General features: G+C 44.0%; 1 protein-coding gene across 4 annotated transcripts in view; it reads left to right on the top strand.

Annotated features, from left to right (window-relative positions):
* The first annotated feature begins 3641 nt into the window (after positions 1-3641).
* appa (amyloid beta (A4) precursor protein a) overlaps positions 3642-18826 on the top strand; it is a 28060-nt gene continuing 12875 nt past the window's right edge. For all 4 annotated transcript variants that reach the window (XM_034216993.1, XM_034216992.1, XM_034216991.1 and 1 more), the window contains exons 1-2: positions 3642-3883; positions 17181-17348. In XM_034216993.1, coding sequence (XP_034072884.1) covers positions 3824-3883; positions 17181-17348 — 228 coding nt within the window. In that variant the 5' untranslated portion in view covers positions 3642-3823. The remainder of the gene's footprint in view (positions 3884-17180; positions 17349-18826) is intronic.

The raw sequence follows: 18826 nt of genomic DNA, 5'->3' as shown, positions 1-18826 counted from the left end.
CATTACTTCTTGGCCATGTTGTGGGGTGAATAGTGTTAACAGGTGTTCACCTGTGTTTGTCACGTCAGGTTGTGGCATGTCTAGTGACCAGTAGTAGTTGGGGGTGTTTATGGATTTTTGAAGGAAGACCTGGTCTTCCACCTTTTCTCCGGGCCCTACTGCTCGCATTCCCCCTTTGACTGGTACTACACTGATTTTTAACATTTCCATGCCGTCTCTCCCTAGCAAATTGACAGGGCAGTTTGAGATGAACACAAATTTGAGGGATGCCTGGAGGCCTGACCTTCTATCTTCCATAAAAAGTGGCTTTGAAATCGACCTCTGATTTATGTGTCCATTTGCTGATTTTACAAACATAGTGCCAGTTGGTGGCCACATTCTTTGGACCTCTTTGTTCACTACTGATGAGTCTGCACCGCTGTCACATAAAAATTCTAATTTTTCCCCATTGATTTCGATTGTTCTGGTAGGTTTAATACTGTTGTCTGACAGATTCAGTAATACTTCAGAAAGGTCAATGTGATGTGTGTGGACGTCCTCTTCTTCCTTTTCTACGTCTAGTCAGTTGTCATAACTATGTAGGTTATGTGAAGGGGGGGGGCCATGTCTTTCGTCTTTGTACTGTCCCTTTTGTCCCCCTTCTTTTATCTGTGACATCTGTTCCTCACAGTCCCTCGCCATGTGCCCCTCCTTTCCGCACCTGTAGCAGAGGAATTTGCCTTCTGCGTTTCTGCCTCCTCCTCTGCCTCTGCCTGCTCCTCTACCATTCCCTCGTCCTCTGTTAAACCCGCCTCTCCCCTGTTCTGGTCCCACAAAGAAAATCTGATTTTCTTCCCCATCTTCTCCTATGAAGAAAGCTGATGCTGACGCTTTCTTATGTCTTTTTTCTTTGATCTGGGTTGCTGCATGTTCTGCATAATTTAGGCACTCTTGTAAGTCGCATGTCCTATGGTTAACATTATGCTTGCGGATAAAGTCAGCAATACCTGGGTGGAACCCATTCATCAAGCTTTGTTTCAGCTGCTGCACATATGGGGAGTCAACAGCATTGTTGGGTGGAATTCCGCTATGGATACGGAAACAATCTTCCATTCTGATTCTGAAATCTTGTACTGACTCTTTTTCTCCCTGTTTACACCCTGAGACTTTAGTAAAGTCTCGTCTCAGTGCAAAAACCCTCTCGATTGAAATATTTACGGGAGCGAGTGCATTTATGAGGTCCTGCTGACCTGGTTCCAGGGGGTTTCCATTGGGCGAGGACCCGGTGAAATCTCCCTTTACTCTGGCCCATTCGTGGCCAAAAATTGTCATAAGGGTTCTTAAAACTTCATGTCCATTTAAACCATATGACGCTATTAATGCAGTATGGTCAAGGACAAACTGCGCCGGGTCCTGTTTGTATGGAGTCAGTCCCTCACAAGCCTTTTTACACTCATCCATTGTCCATGGGCGGAACACTCTTAACATTCTTTCTTGGTCATCACCAACTCCATAGTGCGGGTTGGCCACTTGTACTAATGGATAAGCGTCACCCTGATATGCTGTTCCATCGAAGGATTGTTCTGCTTCTCTTAATTCTTCAACAGGATATAACTTGGTTTCCCCTTTATATTTTCTGGTGTGCAGTGGGCTTAATGCATCTGCCATTTCTTTGTTGATGCGTTTTTGTGTCTCTCTTTCCCTGTCTTTTCTCTCTTTCTCTTGCTTTCTTTTTATTCTTTGCTCCTGTGCTTTGTGTTCTTCCACTATCGCTCTCTCTTTCTCGCGGCGTACAGCGTCAACTGACCCTGAACGCCCTGTCTCCTCGTCTGCTTTCACTGAAACAGCCGCTGCTATCATACCTTCTTCTGCTCCACCTGTCCTTTTATGGGCTTGTTCAGCCCATAAAGCTGCGACTCGCAGTTGAGCTTCTAACTTCTTTCTTTTCTTGCCTTGTGTTGTTCCAGCTGTTTCTGCTCTCAATTTGTCGCTTAATTCTCTTACTGCTGTTTTCTCCAACTTTCCTCGGAAGCCGTACAGTTTATACCATTTGCTACAATAACTGGTGCTGCCATGACTATATATTTCCATATATCTCATGTCCCCTGTAGCGGCAGGCTTACTCCCATTGGACCCCATTATTCTAGCTTTGTGTTCCTACTGGACAACGTGCCGGTCAGAACCTAATTCCTAATTCACCACTAGTGTACTTCAACAGACCACAGAGTTTTTGTTATCACCGTTAGGTTTCCACTCTGTGCGCTGATTCCACCTGGTGACACTTTTACACACTACTTTCACTCAATCACTCATAAGTGTACCCAAAGACACGTCAATTTCTACCTCCTTAAATGGTGGAGTAACCTTTCTCATAAGTGTACCCAAAGACACGTCAATCCTCCTTAAATGGCGGAGAAGCCTTTCTCTACCTCCTTAAATGGTGGAGAAACCATGTATATCAACTTTTATCTTACCCGTTATCTGTGGTCACTGGTCCGGTTGGATTCCGTCAATCGTGCCGAGGATGAGGGAGGTTGGACATATAAGCACCGGCCCGGCCACGAATTCTGCGTCCCGGGTCTTTCTCGGGGTCGGCTGATGATCCCGGCTGTCGACAGACTTGCGGCGTGTCTTTTCCCTCCTCCTTCCCGTCACGATGTGTTGGATTCCGGCTCCGAAGGACCAATTAATGTTGGGTATTTCTATATTACTTTGTAAGAGTAAACCCCAGCTCGGTTCAAATATACCAAAACCCAGTGAACAAAGATAACAGTACTCGAGTTTCAAGTTTACTTGCTGCAAGGAGAATCAGCGAGTGACAGGTCATGTCAACTCCAAAACCAACTCTGCTCCTCTTCTCTCAGTGCAGTCTCTTTATTACAAAAATACAGTTACAAATCATGCATGAGGAAGTGTATGTAACCAACGGCTTTATTTGTCAATGGGAGTCTTGTGACTCGCAATCATGTGTGTGTGTGTGTGTATGGTCCACAGAAAAGGGGAACAGACTATTCTCTGTTCCTCTTTTCTGACTATGGTCTCTTTACAACATAAAATGACAACATATTATGAAAACACGTTTATCCTTCAATAAACTCTAACAGAGATGCAAATGAAGCTTTATTATATTTTAAGAAAAATCTTTCCAGGACACAGTGCAGACATGAAAAGTGACCTATTTTTAATAAAACTTGATTTATTGTGACTTAAGAGGAAGCATATGATCACTATTATGTGTAGACTTGAACATATGGCATTATACTGACTTTAATGGCAACTTGTTGGCAATGAACTGGTTTTTACTGCCTTACTTGAATCAATGTGATGGTGGAAACTAAACTGGGGGTCCCACTATGTTCAGTTTGGTCAAGTAATTAAATACAATTGTGTTTTATTTTGTAGGCTGATTTAAGGTTTGAAAGAGGACCCCACTGTGATACATGTGATGGATGACTGTGAAAAATGGAAGGGATTTAGGTTTGATACTAATAATGTATCAGGTAGATGATTTTGTGTTTACTGGCTGTCTTGTATATTAAAGATGTGATTAAAGCGTTTTTAAAGTATAAAACAATGAGATGTTATTTATGTGAATGCATGTGCGTTGGCTGGGACAATAGATGTTGAAGTGAAAATGTGTGGGTATGTGCGTCAGAGATAACGTGTGTGTGTGTGTTAATCCCACTCCGCTGGTCAGGTGACTCGTTGCTGAGCAGCTGTGCAGCCTCGGTATCACCATCAGACAACGGGAGTCACCGGCGCTGCACACACTCTGCTTCTCACGTTAAACGTAAAACCGCTCGGTGAAACGCCGCCTTTAGGAGGTTCGTGTCCGCGAAACGACATGGGGGACCGAGTAGCTTTACTGCTGCTGGCTGTAGCGGCTTCGGCTCTGGCTGCCGAGGTAAGAAAAATATGTTTTTGTGAGGTATTTCCACCATATTGTTGCTGCATCAAGCTAGCTGGAGTTAGCTTCAATTCAACCGGAAGTTAGTTGACTGTGCCTTCAAAGTAAAAGCTCTGATTGTTTAAGGCGAAATCAAGGGGAGGTATTTTATCAGGATACTTGAATTTGATCAAATTATGTAACTAAAAGTTTAAGTAGGAGTAGTGGAGACATCTTTTTTCTCAGAGTACACAACATGACTTGCTTCGTACCACCAAACATTAACTTTGTAGCCCATTAAAAAAGGCAGGTCCTTTGTATTGAAGGTTTTAACCGGAAGTCTTGTGGTAACGTTTATCTAGCTTGTCACTGTGACTGAATGCTTGGCTATTTCTAAATAAAGACCACACGTTGTTTCGTTAAACCACCTAAATATTTAGATATTTGTTAGTAATTGTCGTTGTATTATTTGTAATTAACTTTCCCATGAACCCCCCACATAACACATAACGTGTATTATTTTTGCACGGATGCTTTTTCTCAGGCAAAGTCTCCTTTTAAGCCAGTCGATACTGATTTATTGAGGATTTGCAACAATGGAGAATATGTCCGTCTCTTCTTCATTTAAACCTGCACCCTTTAAATGTCGATTTCATTTGTGTGAAAACGGGAAGCAAGTTGCTTTTCCCAAATTAAAAATGTTACAAACAAGTTGTCAACAAATTGCATACCTTCATTAATCTGTGCAAATGGCTCCTAACGCTGCTATTGATTGTGATTCGGGCTCTTTTAATGTTATTTAAAGTCATTATTAGGAATAAATGAAACGCTTATTGTCTCATTTTCCATATCCAGAGGGCTATTTTTTAAGGGAGTGGGCGTGTTTTAGGGATGGAAATAAGTAAATGAGACGTCTTGTTGCCTCGTAATGAATACTTAATGCCAGATGTTGACTGAAACTGAGCAAAGAAACCCGTGAATAGGACATTATCCTCGGAAAACAATCTTTAGAATGGCTCTCCCTCATATTTCAGTCAGATGATAGAGAATAGAGAAATAAGATGGCGGCGGTGCACTGCAGCATTTATCGAGGGGTCGGGAAACTGGGAAGCCAACAGCAGCTTTCACTATCATTGTTTCCTTTAATGCCATGTTCTCACCCACCGTGCCGTGTGTGGTGATAATAGACACAAAGGATTTATCTAATAATGTATTTATAGCTGACACAAAATCACTGCTCTGCCATTTTTCAAGCGTCTTTGCCAAGAATATAGCTTTGTTAACCCTGCAAAGAAATACGTTACAATGTCACTGAAATGTAAAAAAGGGCATCTTTTCTAATCAAATCCAGCCCTTTCAGCGCACATGCATTTTTAAAACGTTATGTCATCATTGTCAGTTGTGTAATCTTCTTAATCTTGTGATGTATAAATGCTTAGTTCCCCATTTCAAGATGCATTTGGTTTTTGGAAAATACCCAAAGCATTTAAAGCATTGGGTTTTCCCCAACTGAGATTTATTTAACGAGGGGTTTTAACACTTAGGTGAATAGCCTGAATGCACCGTGGCTTTGTTGTGAGAGAAATGACACATTGCTTTAACCACCGGCAGCCACAGTGTTACAGATGGGAGCTGCAATTGTGGCCGAGGAGCAGCTGCTGCCTGTGGGATTTCTGGTTGTTACAATTATAGCTTGTATACATGATAAATTAGTTACTTGTAATAGATCAATAGTGCAAACAATGGCTATTACACTCCATTTAGGCCCCTCGATTTTGCTGTCTTGGCCATTTCTGCTGAGCTTTTTCTTCTTGGGATGAATCAGGTGAAATGTGGCAGGCGACCTTCAGTGTCTCCCGCACGCACGTAGGCTGTAATCAGTGGATATGAAATAGTTTAGGCTGCTCATCAAGCAAAGGGGCGGCTTTGTTCCTAATCCATTGTTTAGCTTACCAGGACCCCTACATTAAAAAAATCAAAGCTACGAGGGATAGATTGCGACAAAGTTGTTAAAAAATTAAGCAACCAAGATGAAATCGGACTTGAAAATGAGATGTTGCAAGTGTTTGATGTTGTTGGGGTTTGTTTAGAGCCCCATTCACACACACAGATCAAGGAAGCTGCTTCTTCCTGACGGGGCCCGCGGTCTGGAGCGTGGGAGTTGGATGCCAGCCTTTGTGTATTTGGGAATCCTTGGGAAATGGCTCTTGGATGGATGCAGGCGGGCAGTGTGTTTGTGTGCATACTGCAGTCTTTCAGCCCGGGGCGGACCAGCCCTCTCCCCTTATTAGAGAGTTTAATGCTATTATGCCTGTTGGCGCTGCCAGTGTTTCTCTCTGGCACCTTCTCTGCTGCTCACACTGCAGCTTTGATTCTTAAAGGGGCCTTTTAATGCTCATTTTCAGGTTTATATTAGTATTGTGTTCCTCTACTGTGACATGCTAAGGAGAAAATCCACCTTGAGCTACATTATCTTCAGTTTTAAATGCACATTTTGCAGAGAAACACCTTGTGCACGGCTTCCAGTTGACTTGCTCATAGTTTTCACACGTCAGAAACAGCTGCTGGGATCAGGTCAACTGAGGGGATGATTGAGCCCCTCAATCTCTGTATTTCTGATTATTGATTGACCTGTTAACGAAGAAGCTTTTGCTCTGATTCTAACAGACTGATAGCAAAACCCGATCTATGAAAGTGTGTTTGTACATATAGAAGAGACGTTTAGCCAATTCATTGATTAGTGTATTGACAAGAAAATAAACTGCCCTATTAGGATAATTGATCGATGGCTGGTTTTGTCAGACTTCTATGAAAGTAAAATGAAACCTTTAGATTTTTACGTTGTTTTTGGGACATTTTAAGTGCACATACTGCAAGTTAAATTATGTTTGTACATTTAAATCATGAAAAACGGCTGGTTTGAGAAACTAAAATGTGATCATTTGCAAATAGGCACCAGTCAAACCAGCCTGTGGTCATTATCACATGTGCCTGTCTTTCCTCAGTAAACAGTGCATGTTGTCATTGGGCAGGACTGGATGTCCTCTTCATAATGAGACATGAATGGGGTTTCTCTCCAGTGCTCACTATCTTATTTTGTCTTTTTTTTTAAAAGTCCTCCATTAGCTGTTTAAAGTATTTGTCCAAACAGCTCGCATTGTCCATGTTGTCAACAACAGCAATGACACAGCAGCAGCGTTCCCAATTAATGTTCCTCTCCTCTCCCCCCTCTGCTGTCTGTTCCCGGAGAAAAGCATTCCTGACCTTTTGATAGCGTTGTTTCTGTTGTCACGGCCCTGGAAACGGGGATGTGCGTGTAACTGATAAATCAGCTGTTTGGGAACATTGAAGATGTTTTACCTGTTCATCTTTGCTCCCTACTTGTACTGTTTTGTCATCCTCACAATCTCTGAGTCTTCTCTGAGTCTTCTCTGAGTCTTCTCTGAGTCTTCTCTGAGTCTTCTCTGAGTCTTCTCTGAGTCTTCTCTGAGTCTTCTCTGAGTCTTCTCTGTGTCTTCTCTGAGTCTTCTCTGAGTCTTCTCTGAGTCTTCTCTGAGTCTTCTCTGTGTTTCTTCTCTGAGTCTTCTCTGAGTCTTCTCTGAGTCTTCTCTGTGTCTTCTCTGAGTCTTCTCTGTGTCTTTTCTGAGTCTTCTCTGAGTCTTCTCTGAGTCTTCTCTGAGTCTTCTCTGAGTCTTCTCTGTGTGTCTTCTCTGAGTCTTCTCTGAGTCTTCTGAGTCTTCTCTGAGTCTTCTCTGTGTGTCTTCTCTGAGTCTTCTCTGAGTCTTCTCTGTGTCTTCTCTGAGTCTTCTCTGTGTCTTCTCTGAGTCTTCTCTGAGTCTTCTCTGAGTCTTCTCTGTGTCTTCTCTGAGTCTTCTCTGAGTCTTCTCTGTGTCTTCTCTGAGTCTTCTCTGAGTCTTCTCTGAGTCTTCTCTGAGTCTTCTCTGAGTCTTCTCTGAGTCTTCTCTGTGTCTTCTCTGAGTCTTCTCTGAGTCTTCTCTGAGTCTTCTGAGTCTTCTCTGAGTCTTCTCTGAGTCTTCTGTGTGTCTTCCTACTGGAAGGTAGCATCGCCCCTTTTTCAAAGCATGGTAGGAATCTGGTCGTGCAGATTTCAGTGGCGCAGCTGAAAGGCCGGCTTTGTTTTGTCCAATGAATGAGAGACTATAATGAAAAAGTTTGATAAGATCCAACAAGTGTCTGATAGCATAAGAAGCTGGCCTTCTATGCTTGTTGACTGAGGAGGAATTTCACCTTTAGGTCGCATAACACACGTAGAACAAGTCCTGAAACCCAGAAAGGACTTTTTGAACGTGTTTTTGGTTAGACGCCTGTGGTTAACACGAGCTGAATTCTTTTTAAATCTACGACATAAAATATGGACCAAGAAATAGTCCCTCCTTTGAATGGAGATGTTGCTGCTTCCCCCTTCTCTTATCGGATCATAATGGTCTGTAATAGGTCAAACATGTGCACCTCGCCTTTATTGCAGCGGGAACACGCCATTCTCCCTCCCACATCTCATATTAGAGCAAAGCCATCATTCATCACCACCGGAGCGTTATTTCCATCTGCAGATACCAGCAGTGCGCCACGAAGACACACTCTTGGTTTCGCTGCTGCTGAGTAAGCATCTCGAGGTACAGAATCTGAATAATAAGCCGAGAAAACAAGTCGCCCCGACCTGCGCAATTACCCAGCAGCAGCACCGAGTACACCACACGCACACGCACACGCACAGTATTCATACACACGTCTGGAAACCAGCTTCCTGCCATTTCCTGTCAGGGCATCCATTTTTTTATCATACATATCCGTCATAAGTGTCCCAGTCAAGGCTGTGATGTGTTTATGACCTACCCTTTAATAATCTGACCGAGGCCAATGCAATCAAGGTTTCATCTCAGATCACACACTATCAGAGTGTGATGGATGAGTTGGTCAAGGTTGGGAGGGTTACTTTTCTAATGTGTTACAATAACTAGTTACCTGTTAAAATGTGTTATCTAATCTTAGTTGTGCATATTCAGGCAGGCGCCGATACACCAACAAGGCAAGGTTCAAGGTTCTTTATTGTCAAACGAACATACAGAGTCATTATGTCGTGGAAAATCTTAGGTCACAGGCTTCTCCAACAATGCAACACAATAATACAGGTAAGCAGACAATATTAAAACAATATAAAAACAAAGAAAGCCATAGTATAGACTCATAGTATAGACTCATAGTATAGACTCATAGTATAGACTCATAGTATAGACTCACACTTAAAGTACTAGCCTACAGAACAGTACAGTTCACAGAGAAGATGCCTTTCGAAACAGTTATCTGATGAATCATTTGTTATGGACCTGTAAGGGACTACAGGTCCCCTTTGTATTAATCCGGATTAACCCGTGACACTCTCCAACCCTAGTTGAGAATGTAGGTGTACGCCCATGTGAGTGACAGATGTCGCTGTGATCAGAACATGAAGATACATAACGTGTGTCGTCACACATCGTGACTCGTACCGGCTTGGTTCTCCAGCAGGATGCTTGTCCTCTCTGTTGGATCCCAGACTGGAGGTGTATTGAACCCAAACACACCTGCTAAGCTTTCAGTTAGAAAAGAGGAACACAGCTAAGTCCGTGCGTTACGGCTGATATGAAGTGGCAACACAGATCCAGTGATTCCAGAGAGAACACTGTGAAATCAGAGCGGCATAAAGCACCTTATTTGATCACCTCCTAAAAACAGCCTGCAACAAAGTGGGTTAGAACATTTTTATTTTTTCGCCGCACCTGGAGGATCATTGACTTGCACCTGGATTCACCTTTTTGTTTTTATTTGATCTTTTTGTTACTTTTAGATATTGTGAACTGTGCGTCTTCTTCTCTGATTGGTTAGCTGGCAGGTTCTGCTTTGATTGGTCAACCGCTTAGACATGTCCTGCCCCTTAGCCTATCCAGTACATGTGTCCAATCGCTCCAATTACATCTTATTTCTGCACAATATTATGCATCTTGGCGGGGTCTCCCTTTCCTGTAGTATATTTTGTAGGTTTTGTGCATGTCAATGGTCATTAGAGCTGTCACAGTAGAGGCACAAAATACACATATGAAATGAGCATACTTTGTCCTCTTTAAGTCCTGCAGGGATGGCTAACCCATTTTTAGAAAGAGTTACCTGTAAATGATGCTTATTGTGTGTTTTACCACCTCTGTAAACACACACAAATCCCCATGAGGGTCCTTGTTTTTCCAGGGTATAATCCTGCTCTTGTAGAAATGATCTCCTCTCCTCCCACTCCTCTCCTCCCATGCCTCCCCCTCCGCCCTGGGTGTTCAGAGTTGCCATAGCGCTCGCTGTCTTCCCCAGGTGCCTGCTACTTGGACTATAATTAGGCCGCTGTGTGTGTTATTCCCGTCGTCACTCTCACCCGTTCCTCCCTCCTTTTACCATTTTCCGCCAGAACAATTTCTCACTCTCGCTTTATATTTCCTCTTCAGCGCCGTGTCATCCATACAGTGCGTTACTAATGTGCCGCATGCCCTCGGCTCCAGAGTCACAGTTCAGAGGGTTTATGAAACTAGTACCTCTTGGAGTCGGGGCGACACGCCATCAATTGTGGACGACAAGTCCTCTCGGAGTCCAAGTGTGAAATTGGAACACTTGTTTGAAAGGCCAAGTTGTGTGTGTGTGTGTGTGTGGGTGGGTGTGTGAGCAGAAGAAAAAAAGAAGGGCGAGCAGGAGGTTTGCGGCTGAAAATGGACGGTTATTATTCACAGTGCCCTGTTATTTCTGGACTGGTTTCCTGTTTGGTCTCCGTGAAAGAGGCGGACTTCCTGCGTTTGTGCAGTGGACAGCCGTCTGTGTGTGTGTGTGTGTGTGTGTGTGTGTGTGTGTGTGTGTGTGTGTGTGTGTGTGTGTGTGTGTGTGTGTGTGTGTGTGTGTGTGTGTGTGTGTGTGTGTGTGTGTGTGTGTGTGTGTGTGTGTGTGTGTGTGTGTGTGTGTGTGTGTGTGTGTGTGTGTGGTGTGTGTGTGTGTGTGTGTGTGGTGTGTGTGTGTGTGTGTGTGTGTGTGTGTGTGTGTGTGTGTGTGTGTGTGTGTGTGTGTGTGTGTGTGTGTGTGTGTGTGTGTGTGTGTGTGTGTGTGTGTGTGTGTGTGTGTGTGTGTGTGTGTGTGTGTGTGTGTGTGTGTGTGTGTGTGTGTGTGTGTGTGTGTGTGTGTGTGTGTGTGTGTGTGTGTGTGTGTGTGTGTGTGTGTGTGTGTGTGTGTGTGTGTGTGTGTGTGTGGAAGCCATTGTTTAGAGAATCCCTGAATTGTCAGTATGCCTTGTAGGAAAAACCAAAGACACTTGGATTTTGACTTAGGATTCTCTGCTTGTTATTAAGTCATTTAATTTATCATTCAATTAAGGTTGAAGACACATGGAAGTATACACAGGTAGTAATCTCCCTTAGTGATTGTTTCTGGAAATACTTTGTTTACCTGCTGGTGCGGCTGCTCGTAACCACTGAACACACTCCCAGACACACACACACACACACACACACACACACACACGCACCCCAGGGCCCTGATTCACAATAGCTCCTGGTGACAACACTAATGAAGGATTACCTCAACCCACAATCAGCCTTACATCATTTTGATGCAGCCAAGAGGCGTGCTGTGTTTTCTAAGGACAGAATATTGTTGCCTTTAGCTTTGTTGATGCAAACAAACACATTAGGGAATGTGTTAGGTAATGTGTTTTCCAGCCCGAGTGTGTAATGCAAATAGAAAATGATAAAATACACGGTTATAACTGGACGAGGAAGATGCTGAATGTTTATGTTGAGAATGATTGAAGGGTTTGTTTTGTAACCCATTGGAACAAGATGACGCGGACCGGACGTAAGCAATGGAGTGCAACACTGAGATTGAATGGGTATTTAGAGGAATTCAACACATGTATGTCCTATGATGAGGCAAAATCATATTTAGGGCGAGGTTGTTTGAAAAATTAGCAATGCAATCATTTTTAAATGTGTGAGCTTAGACGTTGGTGGGATACGGTGTCATTGACTCCCCGTACATACTCAGTCCCCAGTGCAGACTCCCAGCTGGATAACAGGCTGTTACCGAATGAGTCGGCCATTACGTTAGCTAGATGTTGATTTTCTGCACACCTGATGAAATTCCTACTCCATGGAGACCTGGGTAAATGGTGTTGCTTAGGCGACGAGGGCAAAGGGAGGTTATAACAGGAAGTTCCCCCGGAGAGGAGAGCAGGCTCCGTATCCATGGATATTATCGCTAAGCAAACCCTCCATCACGTCTAGCCAAATGAAGTGGGCAGAAGTCAAACTTTGTATCTACACTCTCTTAATCAGATTTGAAAGAGATTTGTCTGATGCTAATTCCCGTGGAAACCCTCGAGGCAAAGCTTCATCGTGTTGAATATGAATGAAGATTCAAACCAACTTAGATTCCCCTCCAAGTGGAAACTTTTGAGGACAAGGATGAGCTTTGAGTAAGTGAAGAAGACATGTCCAGAGCCTAGTAAGTGAGGAGCCCTTTATTTGATATGCAGGAACAGGACTCTGTGTTTAAAGACTGGTTCATGGACAATAAAATGTGAACAGACTCGGTCAGTTACACAAAACCTTGATCACCGCAATTTAACCCCGAACTAAACCCCAATAAATCCCACACCCATTTGATTCTCTAACATAATCAGGCTTCAGTTTTCCCCTGCTACTTTTCCAACCGTCTGGTTTTAAATCTGCTCTGTAATTGAACCTCTGTCCGACAGGGAGTGTGAGGGGAAGCAATGTCTGCCCTGTAATCAGTGAAACAGAACACTATACGCACTAAATCTGCTTCCCAAACATCAGGCGTGGATAGCTTTACACACACACACACACACACACACACACACACACACACACACACACACACACACACACACACACACACACACACACACACACACACACACACACACACACACACACACACACACACACACACACACACACACACACACACACACTTAAAGCCCAGTCAAAGACGATCTGAAGGTTTTAAGTAACAGCAGGGCCCTGCTTGCCAAGGGGATTACAGACAGTGTGTGGACGTGGACGTGCATTGAGCATTTCTGTCCCCTCGCCAGTCTTGTCTAATTCAGCCGTCACATATTCTCTCCGAGCTAAACTGCACGATTCCACACAGTGATTGATCAATGACTTAAAGGTGAGCACTATACGTCTGCTGCAGTGCTGGAAAGTACGCTTACTTACGAATTGTGCTATACTTTAGTTTCCATTGCTACTAGTTTGGACAAAGTAGCCGAAGATGCCTGTAAAAGATGAGGGCCAGCAAGAGGATGTGTGTGTGGCTGTGCGACACATCCTGCTCTCCAGGGACTCTCCCTCCTGGGATGAGAGATGATCTAAAACACCCTCCCCCTTTACTAAACCCCACCACCTTCACCCAACTCCCCATGGCAGGGCTGGGCCGCTCAGATAAGACGGTACAATTAATATCACCGCGGGACTGGCACCCACGGGGACACTTCAAAGTGTGTGTGCTCACTTTAAACTGCCTCTGTGTGAGGGAGTAGATACATGGCGTGGGTTTAGTTGTAAGAGAGTGTGAAGCCATATTTCTTTCCCCCCATTTTACATTTAATGGGTAATAAACACGCTTTTTACTGCCGCTGATCACATCTGTGAGTGCGGCAGCCATAAGCGGATTCAATCACACATATCAGGACATTTTACACTCCCTTTACACGATGACTTTCAGCTGGGAATGGTTAGGAAATGTAAATAAAAGGGAAGCAAAGTCATATATCTTTAAAGGTCCCCTACATTGGGAGTGCAGTGCATTGATTTCCTCTTTAAAGGCAGCATTTTGAGATTGCATCTAAATCGTTTTTCTATGATTTAATCGACTTGGAAAATGCTTTTTCTAATGCACTCTTAAGGGCAGCGTGAGGAGGCGACGTGTGTCTGAGGTTTACCTGGCTGTGATCTGGGTCATTGGTTTCAGGCTGAGGGAGGAGGCCACCTGTCTGAGATGCAAAGTGTGATTTGAATCAGGATGTAACTTAATCCCCCGTGTGAACGGCAGTGAGCTCCACGTAAACCTCCTTGGGGTCGAAAACCACTCTATCAAATTGCAGCGGCGAATAATCGGACTTTAATCGCTTTACTACCACAAACTTGTTATTGCATTACATTTATTAGATTCTCAGTTTGTCTGTCTATCTTCTTTTTTATGGAGTAATTCTATTTCATTCCAAATGATTGTGAGGAGGACGCTAAGATTTAACATATTGAAGAAGAAGCAATAGGTTTTTTTTGTTGCTGCAGACTTTAATTGAACGATCGTCTTGGGGTCAATCTGATAAAGCCTCGGCCTCCTTTCCTCTGGCGATGGCTATCCCGCCAGATTGAAACCAAACGGGGATATTTCTCCTGACCCGGCTGCCTTCCTAATCCTCAGTGCCCAGATTACCCCCCCCCCGGCAGACTGGCAGCAATGTGCACCAGAGCTGGGATAGGATACAGACTGAAGGAGAGAGGCTGGTGGTGTCTCCTCCTGTAATATGCTAACACTCTGCTTCTGATATGTCTCATCATTTCGTCTGCTTCTTCTTCATGTCCATCTGTCTCCTGCTAGGGTAGATTTCTGCACTGGAAATCACAACCAACCCATCTTCCTGTTCTTATCCTTTCTCTTGTAAGATGCTCATTAGCACAGAACTGCACCAGGTACAACGACATTCAAAAGGACAAGAACGAAATAATACATTTGTGCAGTGAGGACATTTTGTAGGACTCATTCCTGCACCACTCTGTATACGTACACATTCATACGTGCACATATATAGTATATACACACAAACACACCTTCAGGTAATTGCAGTGATTATTTCTGTGGACAGAGGATTTGTCTTTTGACGTAGCCAGCACTAAATAATCATTCTTTCTCTCAAACCACCTCTATCACCGTTTACACATCTTCTCCCTGATTTCCTCCCTCTCTCTTTCTCCGGCCCTCCTTCCTCATTTCGGTTTCCCTTGACCTTCTGCTCGAGCCCGAAGGCTTATTGTCCAATTCATCTGTCCTCCAATCTCTCCCTGTCTCTCCCCATTGTGCTTATTGTTCCTCTCACTTTCTCCTCCTCCCGTTCCTGCCTCCGCCATCACCCAGGGACTTTGATTTATAAGCTTGCAGCAAAGTCTCCTCCTCCTCCTCCTCCTCCTCCTCCTCCTCCTCCTCCTCCTCCTCCAGCCGAAGACAGAGCATTTGAGAGATAGCAGTGGAGAGGCTGAAAGGCGGGGAGGGGATTTGCCAGCCGAAAGAGGAAGACACAAAGCATTTGAATGTCGGCGAGCGTTTGGCACAGATTTGCGTACAGGAAGTGGGTTTTCTCTCTTTCAGTAAGCGACAGGGAGAGGCCAGAAGGTGGGCAGATACCGTCGCAATGGAACTGGGCACCCAGGAAAGAGAGTTAATTAAAACTCTACTTTTTAAACGATTATTCCAAACCGTTCTGCCCTCATGTTGAGCAGGACTTGATCTGCTCTCTGTTAGCGCTGCTCACTGCTGTCCTTGCTGTGAGCTGATCTGTGTGGCTGAACTTCCTTAAAGGAGCCCAACTTCTTTTCACAATCATATTTGTAATCAGTCTCCATGCTTTAATGTTGAAAAAGATCTTTATTTCTCTCGTACTGCAGCACCTCCTTTCACCCTCTGTCTGAAACCAGAGCCCAGTCTGCTCCGATTGGTTAGCCGGCCGGCTCTGTCGTGATTAGTCAACCACTCCGAGATGTCACGTACAATGTGTTGGAGTGCTAGACCAGTAGTTTCTGGAGAACATGACTTGTTTTACTGTGATGACTTAGAAGTGGTTGACACTAATGCAGTGTAATGTGTCTGGTTAATGGCTGGGCAATTTCTTTTTAATTACAAATTCGGCTTCCAACGGTTATGAAAACAAGATAATAGAGATGAAGTGATAACGGGCGACAGGAACAACAAACACTGAGCAAGATTTGTTACCCAGTGGTGTCCGCACCACAAGGCAATTTAAGCAATTTGTTTAATCATCTGAAACACAGAGGGGACAAACAATAAAGTAGAACAGAGTAAATCGTGACTTCTTCCATCGCAACACATCTCTCTAATGCAACCTCGCAAACTTATTCATTTAAAGGGGCCATATAATGCTTCTTTTGTACCTTTCCTGTAGTGTGGTATATAGGTTTTTGTGCATGTAAACGGTCTTCCGGAACATAGTGACATCACTATGTAACACTCGTGCTTTAAAATACTAATATATCTTGTTTTCATAGACACATGCGAGCTAAATCAATGCAAAGATTTACATTTCCCAGCTGCAAATGTGTCCAAACGGATGGATGCAGCTACTCTCACATTGGAAGGAGACTTTTTGCCTCCGGCTGTTGGGAGAGAATCAAGTCTGCAGTAAAGAAATATGCTATCCATCTCACAAAACAGTGCCTGCCACTGCCTTCAAAACCACTAACAAGATTAAGGAGTGCACAATGGCAACGGTCCCTCTTCTCCCTCCCTCCGTCTCCCTCTCTTCTCTCCCCCATATTCCCTCCCATTTTGTTTCGAGCTCATTTGCCAGTACAATGCAGACATTCACCTCCTCTGCTCGGGGAGCTGCAGCACACACACACACAGAGATGCAGGACACTATGTATGATATGTTGATTATACTTCTGTACGTTTACTAAAGTAACATTTGGAGTGCAGGTCTTTAAAGGAGAATTTGAAGACTATAATATTTCTACTTTAACTTAAGTAAAGAATATCTTCCACACACACACGCGCGCCCCTTGCCTCCGGCCAACCTGCTCCTGTGCTGTGCAGAGAGAAACATCCCAAAATGAATCAACGGGGTTATATAAGCAGCATTCTGCCTGCATGTACACTATTCCCATAAATGGTGTGGCACAGGGCAGTTGAGTAGGTGTGTGTGTGTGTGTGTGTGTGTGTGTGTGTGTGTGTGTGTGTGTCAGATTGCTCCAGGCTGTGTTTGAGGCCATTTATTCCTATACAAATATTGATTGTTTTTCTGCAAAACAGCAGACGACAAATATGAAGCATTGAGAACTGCCCCGGTTAAGAGTTTGATTATAGGAAATCCAACACAAGATATGAATGGTTGCTCCACTCCTTTTCTAGCTGATCTTCTTTGGTTTCTTGTTTCCGTTATTCTCTCATCACAAACAGGCCCTAATATGCTCCTGTTTGTTATTAAGCGTTACATCTGACTACATCTCTGTCTGTGTCTCCTCTCACCCGCCAGGTGCCTACAGATGTTTCTATGGGTCTGTTGGCAGAGCCCCAGGTGGTCATGTTTTGTGGAAAACTCAACATGCACATCAACGTTCAGAGCGGCAAGTGGGAGCCGGACCCCTCGGGCACCAAGAGCTGCATCGCTACCAAGGAGGGCATCCTGCAGTACTGCCAGGAGGTAGTGTGTGTGTGTGTGTGTGTGTGTGTGTGTGTGTGTGGTGTGTGTGTGTGTGTGTGTGTGTGTGTGTGTGTGTGTGTGTGTGTGTGTGTGTGTGTGTGTGTGTGTGTGTGTGTGTGTGGTGTGTGGTGTGTGTGTGTGTTGTGTGTGTGTGTGGTGTGTGTGTGTGTGTGTGTGTGTGTGTGTGTGTGTGTGTGTGTGTGTGTGTGTGTGTGTGTGGTGTGTGTGTGTGTGTGTGTGTGTGTGTGTGTGTGTGTGTGTGTGTGTGTGATGTGGTGTGTGTGTGTGTGTGTGTGTGTGTGTTGTGTGTGTGTGTGTGTGTGTGTGGTGTGTGTGTGTGTGGTGTGTTGTGTGTGTGTGTCCTCGCCTTCCTCTCCTTGTGGGGCCCCTACCATCTGTTTACCATAGTCACGTGTGGGGACTCACCACCCTTATGGGGACAAATTGGAGGTCCCCATAAGGGGAATCATTAAATTTTAGGGTGAGGACTTGGTTAGGTTTAAGGGTTAGGATAAGTCTCCAGGAAATGCATGTAAGTCAATGTAATGTCCCCTGAAGTGATGTGTGTGTGTGGTGTGTGTTCTTGCAAACACAATTGTTCAGGGTTATAGAATTAAACAGTCTGTAATCGGGTTAAGAATTTAGGCAGGAAAGAAAGTCTGTATCAGACTGTATTGCAATATCTAATGTTGTCGTTTCTAGCTGATTTCTTATTTGATTTAGCTGTGTTTGTGCAAGTGAGGACAATTTTCAGACGTAGGTGGTACCAATAAATTGCACGCCAAGATGCCAAAAACACAAGATAATGTGAATATCAGAGCACAGACGGAGGAATTTGTTCCTGCTGGTCTGAGAGAATGTAAGAGCACAGAAGTCCATCACGAGTGGGTTACAGTCTGCAGGCAGATTAGTTTCTTATTCACCAAAATCCCCAATTTGGCAGGTTGACACGATGCAGAAACTCTCAGTAAGCAAGCTGCTTAAAGCCATGTGACTCTGATTTAATTAGACGATGTAGAACAAACCCAAACAACACAGTGAACCTCTGTCGTTTTTTTTGGGCCAGCCGTGTACGCTATCACGGGAAGTGATAGAGAGGGTTGTCTGATAAACAGATGTGATGCATAATGAGATTTCCATGAAGAAATCCAGAGATAACCAACAGAAGCTCACTGAATCAGCCTCAGGACCCACACTCATCATTTTAACATTTTGAACTTGAATATCAAACATATAAATAAACATATGAGTTATCTTTTCCATCCCAAAACTGAATGTTAGATTGGATTTAGACTGAGAGACAAGGTTATGGAAGCATCTTGTTTTCCTGTGCATTCGGAGAGGAAGCAGGAGAGGAAGCAGGAGAGGAGGTGTCTTGATACAAAATAGGGGTGCTGGATTTGAGCAGGGTGATGACATGTCAACTATTGTGTAAAAAGCAGGGAGACAGGGGGCAGATTGAGACATTAGTAGAGTAG

The sequence above is a fragment of the Gymnodraco acuticeps genome, unplaced genomic scaffold (genome assembly GCF_902827175.1).
Source record: "Gymnodraco acuticeps unplaced genomic scaffold, fGymAcu1.1, whole genome shotgun sequence".
NCBI lineage: Eukaryota > Metazoa > Chordata > Actinopteri > Perciformes > Bathydraconidae > Gymnodraco > Gymnodraco acuticeps.
This window is presented reverse-complemented; position numbering and strand designations above follow the sequence as displayed.